We start from the raw sequence: 12,646 nt of genomic DNA on the forward strand, positions 1-12,646 counted from the left end.
ACTTAACCTCCCAGTCAGTACTCAACGCGAGTATTTAACCTACTGTTAGCTTAACACACAATTCGTAAACTGATGGGTACGTGGAGTGTAAGGCTGTGCTGTAATTTTCCAGTCTGGTAATTTGATTGTTAATAATTGGCATTATTGTAAATTAATTCTACAATAATCCAATTTACATCGTTTGGAACTCTCAGATCAGGGTATTGTTGGACTAAGGAATTACCAGGTATTCAGTATATTAAATATAACACCTGCCAATGTAATTTTCTGATCCATAACTAATTTAGCTTGTAGGATTTCCTGGTGATGTATCATTCCAGTCAGTTCCGCCATCTCCAAATTAGAATTAGCTTCTGCCCGTTGTAATTTGAGAACGTTATCCTCTGCCTTCGCACATCCAAACAAGCCAAGTGAAACGAAATTAAATGTTAGATATTTGCTTTACTGTAAAAACGGTTTACGGGTTTGCATTTGGTGTTCGCATCGTCCGTAATATGAGGAAATTGCAAATGTGGTGACTATCGATGATAATAGAATGAATGAATGATTATGGCTTAACGCCACATCTACAATATCTCAGCCATATCGTGTGGCGAGCTGATAATAGATTATGTTCACAGTAGGCAAGAGTGTAAGCCTGCTGGTCCCTTTGTATTGTTTTAATGTGTTTGTATATTAAATGTGATGGCAATACAGCATTTTGAGTAATTCGGAACCATTGACGACTAATACATTGCAATAAACATCGCTGCTTATGTTTTTTTTGACATAATTCTGCTTATGAAGGTGCTTAGGGCGTGTTACTTTCTACTGTTTAGGCATGTACATGAACAGTTGGCATAAACAATTATGAATTGAGTGTCAAGCTGACAGAAGGCTAAATCCACACATTGAGTACTGAGAAGGTTAATTGATTAATAATTAATTTGATTGATACAACAGCCTAGAGTGTCTAAGGTTACATCAGCTACATTAGTCCCATGTTCACAGTCGTGGCACATATGAACCAGCTTGGTTCAAGGATATTCTCCTGACACCAGAGTTGAGGTTTCACCCAGTAAACAATCGAAGACGCTGGTGTAATCTTATCACCATGCTTAACACGATTAATTGTCACTAATAAATATGACAGTTATGTAATTAAGGTTTGAAAAATATGTCAGCTGACTGTGTTGAACTAAAACGTAGATATATACCACCAAAGTACAATACCACATTTTTCAAGACATTTTCCTTCAGGAGACAATAAAAAATTTGTTCTTATGAATTATTTCAGGCCCAGGAGCCGTGTACTTCACTCAGAGGCTATTCCGTGGAAACGTTCAACCTTCTGACGAAGCCGGGCAGGGTATCGTCAAGTTGTACTCGGCGCTGAACTCAACGGATACCAAAGGTTCACTGATTGATTACGAAATAGCGGCGATTTTAGGAGGCGAGGATGGAGTGAATTACAACATGGCTTTTAGTGTTAACAGATCCGGTTGGATTAACCTGGAGGATCCAGATGTCTTCATAAAATCACAAGGTAGATAACTTATTTCATTTAACTAATGATGTACTCGTTTGTACAAGTGTACAGGTTGTTGACAAATTTCCTCAGATGTGCGAATTCATAATGCGTGACCTCGACGGTGACACACTGTCCACCGGTTAGCCAATCATGTTTGGAATTTTCTTTACCTAGGCGTAAATTTTGAGTCATATACCGCTTGTCCACTGAAAATGGACATTCAGGATGCATAGCTGAACACAATCAATGACAATCATTAACAACATCTGTCTCACATCGATAACATAAGCATCAAAATACTGTTTATCCACGAAGACGTCCATATTAAATAAAGCTGAATAGAACTAACCGTCGATATGAATTAACAATTAACTTGAGGTTCTAAATGCCATCCTAGTCAAACACAGATAGATCTATCACAGTTGCACCTGGCACCTACAACTGTTGAGATCGTCAGTATAACAATGTGTGAAAGAGGAAAATTTGAGTTCCGCGGGAGCAATAAGGTATTTTCTCTGAAGATCGTCAAGTAATGTTTGTACGATAGGATCCTTCAGAATTTGCTTGGCTTTTCTTACTTTATACTCTTTCTTAGTTCTTTGGTGCCTTGTGTTATACGTCGTTTTGGGGAATTGGCCGTGCGATTATTGACCTGGAACGTCCTTATTGGTTGACGGTTGGTATAAGAATGTGTGTTTCGATGCATAAATTCACATGAGCACTAATATTAACATGGTGTATGGCATACAAACCTTGTTCTTCACTGGCTTCAGCCAATGGTCCAGGGCTAAAAGGCTCTACCTTGTCCTCTTTGCAAAATTTTTTGGAAAAGCTTTCAAGCGCCGAAATGACAATTTTCCTATTAGCTTTCTTGACTCTCTATACCTGACTATAATAATTGACTGTTGCCTGTAGGCATTGTCATTCTAACATTTACTGTGTTCTGGCCCTCGTTTGTGTCTGTTCCGTCCACATTACTGCTATGGTTAAATCACGCTGTTGACACCAGTACTGATGGCGTGGCTATGCATACACCATAGCGATAGCCATTGTGAAGAAACAAAGCTGTGGTCGTTAACACAGACAAGAGGTTAAAAGGAACACTAAGGTCGTGCCATTCTGTGTTCAGCTTCACCATTACCGTGATCGCTTCCAATGTACGTCAACATATACAGACATATTTAGTTTGATGCGGATATTATGGCTTAGCCGTAATCATTATGTCACTTGGAGATCCTTTATGTGGGCTTTATGATTTTACATCGTGATTAAACCATTAGGCAGCACTGGGAAACAACGTTCTGTCCAGACCTCCCGCTGGAAGGTGCCTATCTCAACCTCTTTACTCACAGTTTATCTAAATATCATTAAAGTAAGAGTAGCCATGGTCTCGACCACAACGGACAACAATATATCTGTAAACTGCACTGGTCTGATGACTTTGGTACACCGAACCCACACATCTATGTATGGATATATCGTCGAAATACTCATCTTATGTTTTCATTGTATATCATTGTAGCTCTTTACATACACCATCGCCAGTTGTTCCCAAAGTATTGTGTCGGGTATACAGTTATTCAACAGATTCCACATCCATCAACTATAACTTTCCATGTTTGAACAGTCGAGCCATTTTAATACATGTATTTACGACTTGTGGCATGGGGATGGTCGCAGGTCACCCATTCCCCCATTCTTCCCACCATGATGGTAGCTGCCGTTGTATATGTAAAATATTTTGAGTAACTCCAATCAAATAAACAAATATTATTTGTAAAATGCGTCAAAATCGTTTCTGTATTTCACATTATTCAGTGCTGTTCCATCGTGATGGCAAGTCGGATGGGTGGGTGTATTGGCGTGTCATTAAGTGATTATGAGAGCCATGTGTGCAGTGTATATCCTCATGATCTCATTTGCATATTGGTTTCTCGGTTTATCAACAGGGTGCACCTTGCTCTTTACCAAGTCTCACAGGTATTAGTCAGTGGCAGTGGCGATGGCGAGGAGTGGTCACTGTTGAGTTGGAACATTTCGTCAGTATCACTGAATGAATGATTAGGGCTCAATATCATTGACAGCAAAACCTCGTCGCCAGGGGCTCGGGTTGAGTTTATCGGGATAAGGTCAAACCACCCCTTGAATAATTATCAAATGTAAACATTTGTTCAGGAAACAAACAGAGGATTTACACGCGTCACGTGCCGCACCCTCCAGTGACGAAAGTATTATATAATTGCGCGATTCACTGCGCGGGGCATCAAGTGATATGTATAATACTGTTGATTTTACCGTATTTCCCCGAAATATGCGTTTTGAAATGGAAAATGAAACACAAATATCTCTCCCTAGATTATACTGTCCAACTCACCCCATTCAAAAAGGATTTCCTTTCTTATCTTACATATCGGAAATAAATGATGTATATTTAAAATGGACAAATTCGTCAGATAACGAACGATTTCAAATATTGTCGCCGTCATGACATCATGTAATATCTGTGATCTTGATAATACCTGGGATCTCTCAAATGTGAGATGTCATGTAATATCTGTGGTCTTCATAATACCTATGATCTCTCAAATGTGAGGTGCGCTAGCGCACCGTAATGAGCCAGGAGCCTCTCACCAATGCGGTCGCTGTGAATTCAAGTCCAGCTCATGCAGGCTTCCTCTCCGGTTGTAAGTGGGAAGGTCTGCCAGCAACATGCTGATGGTCGTGGGCTTCCCCCGGGCTCTGCCCGGTTTCCTCCCACCATAATGGTGGCCGCCGTCGTATAAGTGAGATATTCTTGAGTACGGCGTAAAACATCAATCAAATAAATAAATCAATCAGTCAAATGTGAGATGTATGGATTTTATTATGTTTAGCGATATAAAAAAATATATATATATATTTCAAATGTATTCATGTCTTTCCCCTTTTATACCATTCCGTCTTTCCCACTCTAATCCCAGGACAACTTGACTTTTGGATGATTTAGAATCAAATAAATAAATCAATCAATCAAATGTGAGATGTATGGATTTTATTATGTTTAGCGAAAACAAAAATATATTTCAAATGTATTCATGTCTTTGCCCTTTTATACCATTCCCTCTTTCCCACTCTAATCCCAGGACAACTTGACTTTTGGATGATTTAGACTTGTTAGCACAGTCGCCCACGTAACAATTATATTTTCAGGATTTATCCATCATGGTTATCTATGTAAGTGGAGGATTGTCATCATCGGTTTGCATTACTTACATCAATTTGTGTAATGGTATCCGTTTACACAGAACCTCCAATATTGTACATGTTGATATATTTCGGTGCCTCCGTGGCTCAGTTGGTTAGCGCGCTAGCACAGCGTAATGACCCAGGAGTCTCTCACCAATGCGGTCGCTGTGAGTTCAAGTCCAGCTCATGCTGGCTTCCTCTCCGGCCGTAAGTGGGAAGGTCTGCCAGCAACATGCGGATGGTTGTGGGTTTTCCCCGGGCCCTGCCCGGTTTCCTCCCACCATAATACTGGCCGCCGTCGTATAAGTGAAATATTCTTGAGTACGGCGTAAAACACCAATCAAATAAATAAATAAATAAATAAATGTTGATATATCTCAGTACATGTTATCAAGATTGCCAACTATTCTTTACACTTTCTCATTTTGCCATTTTTACATCATGTAATTAGCTCACATCAGATGTATTTCAAGCTACACACTGATATTCTTAAAGGGCGTAATTAGGGAAGCATCAAGGGAAAATTTACTTTCGAACAGTTCTTTGATTTATTTTTTTAACAGTTTTTTAAACCTACAGTATTTTTGTATGTGTTGTATTAAAGCGTCACCAAGATCAAGTAATCCATTTGCCCAATCAGTCTTCACTGAAATGAAAGATGTTGTCCTGTAGGCCTACTGCTTATCCAACACTGATTCTATACTGGTCAAGCTGTACTGATGATTCTGTACTGATCAAGTTGTACTGATAATTCCATACTGGTCACCCCGCACTGGTTGTCGTGTGCTAGCCATCTTGTACTGGTTGTCATGTGGTGAACATCATGAGCTGGTTGTCGTGTATTGACCATCTCTACCGATTGTCGTGTACTGGCCATGTCCTTTTGGTTGTCGTGTGCTGGCCATCCTGTACTGGTTGCCGCACACTTGTCATCCTGTAATGGTCGTTGTGTACTGGCCTTTAGTACTGGTTGTCGTGCACTGGCCATCATGTAATGGTTGTTGTGTACTGGTCATCCTGTACTGGTTGTCGTGGCCATCCTGTACTGTTTGTAATGCTCTGGTCATCTTGAACTGGTCTAATCATCGGATGTATGGATACCTCCTGTGGTGTTACGTCAAGAAGATACTTGATATAAACGATTGTTTCCGCCAGCCATAAATCTCGGCGCTGTCCATTAACTAAGATTTAAACCCCAATCAAGCATGTAAAAATGTATTTTCTAAGAAAGCTGGGGTTTAATTTTTAAAAATGCTAATTGTGTTTGCTCTTCAGGTAACCAAGTGACACTCCACGTGGAAGCACGTGCAGGTGTAGAAACACCCAGCACCTCTGTAGAGGTTCAGGTAACATTTAACGACCCGGCTGATATCCCCTGTGCCGACGCCTGTTTCTGGGAGTCAATCAGTTCGCTATACGCCGAAGAGAATTCTGAGGCCATGGTTCTCGGGCGCTTGGGTATTAACCTAAGGCACATGGCATGTCAACACGTGGATTTAACTTACCAGATCACCAATTTCCGTAAGTACGCATGACTCTTTACCATTTCTGCGCAGGCAATACTTTACTAAGGGTATACTTCTTACTTTTATATAAGATTATTACCAGCTGCTTAGGTTGTAAACGGCCACGATATATACCCACAAGACCAAACATGACATTTTCATGTCAACGCTTTTACCAAAACTGTTACATTTATCAGTATAACGTTAATGCCACAGTGTCATCTTACTTGATATTTTGCATCTCTCTGTCATTACGGTGTCCCACAATAAGCCTTTGGCAGATAGCCATTTTATGCTATAACGCACCAAACTCAGCGTTATTAAAAACCTTAGAACTGAAAGGTACAGTGCCGTCAATGTTTGAAATACACAATTACATTGCATTGCCTCGTCTTGACTCATGTTGACCACCAGTTACTTTACATCTTCAGTTGTCCACTTCATGACATCACTCAACGTTAAAACTATGTCTGAATCAAAAACATTCGTATATAATAAGAAGGAGGTTTACAATTCTAAGCAAAGGAATATCACAAGCGAGAGTTATCAAATTCTACGCCTTGGAAAGTTGTGGGAACAGCTACTATGTTACTGGAATATCGTCGATGGGCCTGGGGTGTTTAATGATCCAACAATATGAAATGTGATCGGCCCAAATACCCAAAACAGGAAACAGCCGACTCGAGCTGTTGCGAGAAGAGGCAATATAATTGGCGAAAAAGAGGACATCAATTGACACATTGCTGTCTTCGTACAACTTTCTTGTAAGTTGCCTTGGTACCCGAAACACATTAAAAACGTACAAACAGCACAACAAGTATTGGACCACTCCAATTAGTTAGTTGTGAATTAGTAGTGTACCAATCTCATTCATCTTTACCAGTGCCGATGGAAATTCTTCTGTCGTTAAAAAGAGTTCAGCTGTCGTGCATATGACTTGCTAGGCGACAGAAATGCTATTCGACTTTTCTTGACAATGATTTACTGATCATATATTTGTTCTGATTTAATTTTATCACTATCTTGCATATGCATGTTACTCTCATCGAATTTAATCCCAGATCACCCAATACCCCGATTGTTTTTCTCTTTTCCTGGAACAATGGCGATTCAATGCACACAAGCCTGTCTGCACACCGATCCTGCCGTCGCTACGACCATTGCGTGATTTGTCAAGCCCCACACCTATCAGCCGCTGCCCGTCCTACTAAACCGAGTTACGATAGACCTTTACACAGAAGTTATTACATCATGGCAATATACGACCAATCGGCATGTTTGGAGCTCGTGTTGGAGAGCATTAAGTCAGGTTTGGCAGGCTTCAATTTGAACCCCGCCTAAGCATCATCACCCTTCGCCCACGCTAGCATTGTGGAACTGAAGCAGATCCGCTGTGGCTATCTGCTGGCATTACGTCAATGAGCCATTTATCCTGTCAAGCTGCTTGTTCTTTGACAAGCCGAACAAACATGTTTCATATAGAAGAGTGGTTGCGGGTTAAAGTAGTCTGGTACCGGTACATGTGCACATGCCGGATCTTTTACAAATAGTATTAAAACACTAGAGCATAACCTATACATATGCACCTATAACTAGGACGATTTTCTCATGTAGGGAAATGTATAGCTATAATTATTGGTGTTGGGCTCTTGAGTATTGATCATTCCATCTATGTGAAACTAAACCTCCTGAGGCAACACTCAAAAATATTATGTTAATTTTAGCAGAAAGTCTGTTGCCTGAGTGATGCTGGAATGTATTCTGTTATTGCAGCAGATTGTTCTGCTAAATATACCACACATATTCTATTAATTCAAGATCAGGATTCTATTAGACTAACAGGATACTATGTTGAATATGACAGAATATTGTGTTATGATAATAGAATACATTCTAGCCTCACTCAAACAACGTACTTTCTGTTAAGTAATCAAGAAAACCTAGGACTGTGAAATGATGCGATTTATTTTCTTACACGTTGGTCGACTTTTGCATTTTGAAAAAAAAATGTGACAACTGACAATAATTGTAGAGTGGAAGAGGAGATGGCTCAAAGGTACAAAAAATGCGTGATGTATCCACGTATGCTGAGTAATGACATGGGGATGTAACAGAACACCTCAGGGAGCCAGCTTACATTGTTAAATATTGCCGTCTGGGTTTGGATAATTATCGCATCCTGGCCCCTACTGGAATATAATCTAATTTCAGAAGACTGGCCCGCGACAGTGGTAGAATGAGGACTGTTCAACGATAATGTCTGGACAGAATGACGTACAACTTCCACTGGAAATAAATTTGTGGGGAGGAACTGGCTTTGTGAATATTTACCCGGAGCTTTCCATTTGGTTGGCGGCTGGTATATACGAATATCTGTTTTAACGCATAGATTTTTATCTTGAAAGAGTTTATTGTTACTGTAGACCTGTACGGTAAACGGACGATCTCGTGAAGATTGCAGACTTAAAGATCTGACGACCTTTTGACTTCTGTGGGCTTATGGGCCGATGATCTGGAGATTAATGTAGACTTGTGTAGCCGACCAGATCGTGATTACTGTAGAATTGTGTAGCCGACCAGATCGTGATTGCTGTAGACTTGTGTAGCTGACCAGATCGTGATTACTGTAGAATTGTGTAGCCGACCAGATCGTGATTACTGTAGAATTGTGTAGCCGACCAGATCGTGATTACTGCAGAATTGTGTGGCCGACGAAATCGGGATTACTGTAGAATTGTGTAGCCGACCAGATCGTGATTGCTGTAGAACTGTGTAGCCGAGGAGATCGTGGTTACTGTAGAATTGTGTGGCCGACGAGATCGTGTTTACTGCAGATTTGAGTAGCCGACGAACTCGTGATTACCGTAGAACAGAGTAGCAGACCAGTTGATTAGTGAAACATACTGTACCCGATACGCGTCGTGTACCCGACGAGCTCGTGATTACCGTAGAAAAGAGTAGCAGACCAATTGATTAGTGAAACATACTGTACCCGATAAGCGTCGTGTACCCGACGAGCTCGTGATTACCGTAGAACAGTGTAGCAGACCAATTGATTAGTGAAACATACTGTACCCGATAAGCCTCGTGTACCCGACGAGCTCGTGATTATTCTATACTTCTTTAAGTGACGAAATGTTTGGGTTAAGAAGGTGTGGTTGATGTTTGTTTGACATGTTGATAGCCAGTCTCATACCATGTAAACGCTGCCATTGTGGTCCCCATATCTGAGCTGATAGGTATTGCCAGTGGTTGATGCAGTCACAGCCACTAAACCTGTAACAATTGATCCCTGTCTATGTTGTCGCTCTAGATACCGTCAGTTGACGCCTATGGTGAGTTTTGTCTCCCAGAAACAGGTGATAATAGGCTGACATTTGGGAGCTGCAGGTAATCCTCATCAGACCATTGTTGACAGGAAGTATGCACGGCGACTCGGTAGATGATTTCTTGTCAGTATAATGGTGTTAGATAAACTCACAAAATCCCTAACAGTCTCGACTCATTGGCTTAGCTAACATCTGCGTAGGTGTCTGTATTTAACTTCCTCTTGCAAAATGATTAATTGCCTACAGAAATCCAAAACAATCCAACCAAACAAAGAAAAAAAAATATAGCATAATATGTCAGTATTGAATTTACATTTCACTGATATGTTTTCATGGTCTATGTCATTAGTACCAATCTGTACATCATTTTGTCCATGACAATTTTTCACTACGATCTCGATTGTAACGATGGTTTTCTCGTTACACCCCAGATCAATCAACCAATCAAAATTTAAAATCCACGAAATCACATGAAGTGTAGTTGTGACGACGTTCCACAGTGAAGCATTCGCTTTAAGGCAGCTATTTGATCCACAGGAGCTATAAAAGCCATAATTTTTTTTCTAGATTTTCCATCCTTCTGCATAAGAAAACAAAACTGCCGGCATTGATATGTCACAGACAACATAAACGCCTTCCAATGCTTCTTTCTTTTATACTCATTTGCCTAAATGGTTCAAAAAGCTGTGTTCTTCCAAAAATTCGTGAGTTCATTTGGTCGTCTTCCTGAAGATCTGCCGCATACTATAAAGGCATCAACCAACACAGATCCGCTACGCCCTCTGCATGACGATTTTTATACTATTACCTCTAATGGCCATGAGCAAATTTGATCACGAAATTCTTGAGAATGTTGCCGGTTGTTACAGCAGAGCACAACACCTGATAAAGCCTATACAGTTCTCAAACGAGAGCTCAAAGTGAGCACATGGATTATATTTATCTGTTTATTTATTTGACTGGTGTCTTACACCGTACTCAGGGATATTTCACTTATACGACGGCGACCAGCATTATAGTGGGTGGAAACCAGGCAGAGCCTGGGGGAAACCCATGACGATCCGCAGGTTGCTGACAGATCTTCCCACTTATGGCCGGAGAGAAAGCCAGCATGATCAGGACTTGAACTCACAGCCACCGCATTGGTGAGAGACTCCTGGGTCATTACGCTGCTCTAGAGCGCTAACCAACTCTGCCACGGAGGCCCCTCAAATGAATTATATATATATACACCAAATTTATAGTGTTTTGGGCGATACCCTGTGGGCTGGCAGTTGTTGTTGAGAAACAGGTTTTCACCCAGTTACAACAGGAGAGAAAATATGACTGGTACAAACGATATATCATAATCATAAAAAATTCCTATCCATTATAAGATACAGTTTATTCATATCTCATTTGATAATTTGTTTGTCGTCATGTATTCCAGCATTTTCACTTCTACAATGGCGTTCAATTTTAGGGATGGAGGAAAACGGAGTGCTAGGCCTAAACCTCCGTCTATGGCAAGTTTCTGGCGAACTTCCCCACCTGTGATGTGTACATGTACACATTTGCGCGCCGTATTGGTGGTGTTCAACGGAAGTTAGACTGTGCAAACAGCTCCATGAGCGTTGCCGTAAACTTGATATTCTTATTTTTACTTTGGAGTAGAAAATTATGAAACAATTGTTGATATTTCAGCAAAGGTGATCATTTGACGGTGTTACTGGGCATTTCGGCGGTAGACGTGTATGACTTTCACTGCAGTTGAACAGCGAGTAACTTGGCACTGTATTACACGTTACTAAATTTCAGATACAAAAAGCAGAAACGACTTCATCTTTATGGACATAAAATATCTGACCATTTAAATCACAGCACGTTGATCGTTTTGAACAAATTTAACAAACTGTCTTCCCAGTCTATTCTGATGTTCGCGAGAAGGAGGTGAACATTTAATATTACATATGGTGTGTTTTTTAAAATGGTTGTCGTGAAAAGTGGGAGAGCAAGAGCATGTGTTAGCTCGTCCACTTTTGAAAGTGCATTGGGCACCACCCTCACCTAAACTCCCTGGCCCTCAGCTTCCTACGCTTCTGTTCAAATCAGACAACCCAATGTCATCTACACATTACGTTGTTTTGAGAAACACGTATTTAGGGAACAAACACTTTGTCTCAAAGGCTTGTCTCACAAGAAAAGCTGAGTTATTCATGAATGAAGTGACCATCTGGTGGGAGTCCCTTTTCGCTTTGAAGTTTAAATCGATAGTTTTTCAAAGGTATGAGATTCCTTGTCCAATAATGGACTAAAATTCACGAAGTCGTGAAGCTACAATCACCTCCAGCCAGAAAAAGATTTTTTCATGGTTTGGGGGTTTTAGCCGAATTCTTGTCATTGGAAATGTAAACATGCCAAAGAAACGAATTACCCAAAATTGCCTGGAGCGAGGGTAAAAAGCGTTTCATCGAAATTTTAGTGGGTGGTATGTTGATCTCATGCTTGTCGCTCCCCTCATTCGGACATAATTTTTCAAAAGTTATTGTGTACTTGGATTTTCTTCTAAATCACATACCACGACAAGTGTTGATTTACACAGGATGATAGAAATCGTACTTCACACATCAACTGAATTATTATCTACACACCACCCACAAATCAACTTAAATATCAACTTACTCCTCATCCGAAATCTGAACTTAGACATCACCCACAAATCCTCTAACACAGCATTGTCATTATCCAGGATTCCCACACACCTGAAGGTGTGTATCTCACACAGTAACCGTGTAGATAAATCAACTTAAACATCACTTGCGCATCTCCCACATCAGCTACACATCGCTCATATATTAACTTACACGTCACCCGTACGTCGCTTGCCCATCAACTTAAACATCGCCCATACGTCGCTTGCACATCAATTTACACATCACCCATACGTCGCTTGCACACCAGCTCATACACCACCCACACATCCATAGTACACCAGCTTACACATCACCCACACATCGCTCGTACATCAACTTACACATCACCTATACATCGCTCGTACAGCACATCACACACACACCCAGGTACACCTACTTACACAT

The 12,646-nt window shown here is 40.7% G+C and overlaps 1 protein-coding gene across 1 annotated transcript in view; it reads left to right on the plus strand.

The window, feature by feature from the left end:
• Positions 1 to 12,646, plus strand: part of LOC135467098 (uncharacterized) — a 31,589-nt gene that overhangs the window by 10,550 nt on the left and 8,393 nt on the right. The window contains exons 2-3 of the mRNA XM_064744894.1: positions 1,277 to 1,525; positions 6,011 to 6,256. Of these exons, the coding sequence (XP_064600964.1) occupies positions 1,277 to 1,525; positions 6,011 to 6,256 (495 nt within the window). The remainder of the gene's footprint in view (positions 1 to 1,276; positions 1,526 to 6,010; positions 6,257 to 12,646) is intronic.

This window comes from Liolophura sinensis, chromosome 1 (assembly GCF_032854445.1).
Source record: "Liolophura sinensis isolate JHLJ2023 chromosome 1, CUHK_Ljap_v2, whole genome shotgun sequence".
NCBI classification, from domain to species: domain Eukaryota; kingdom Metazoa; phylum Mollusca; class Polyplacophora; order Chitonida; family Chitonidae; genus Liolophura; species Liolophura sinensis.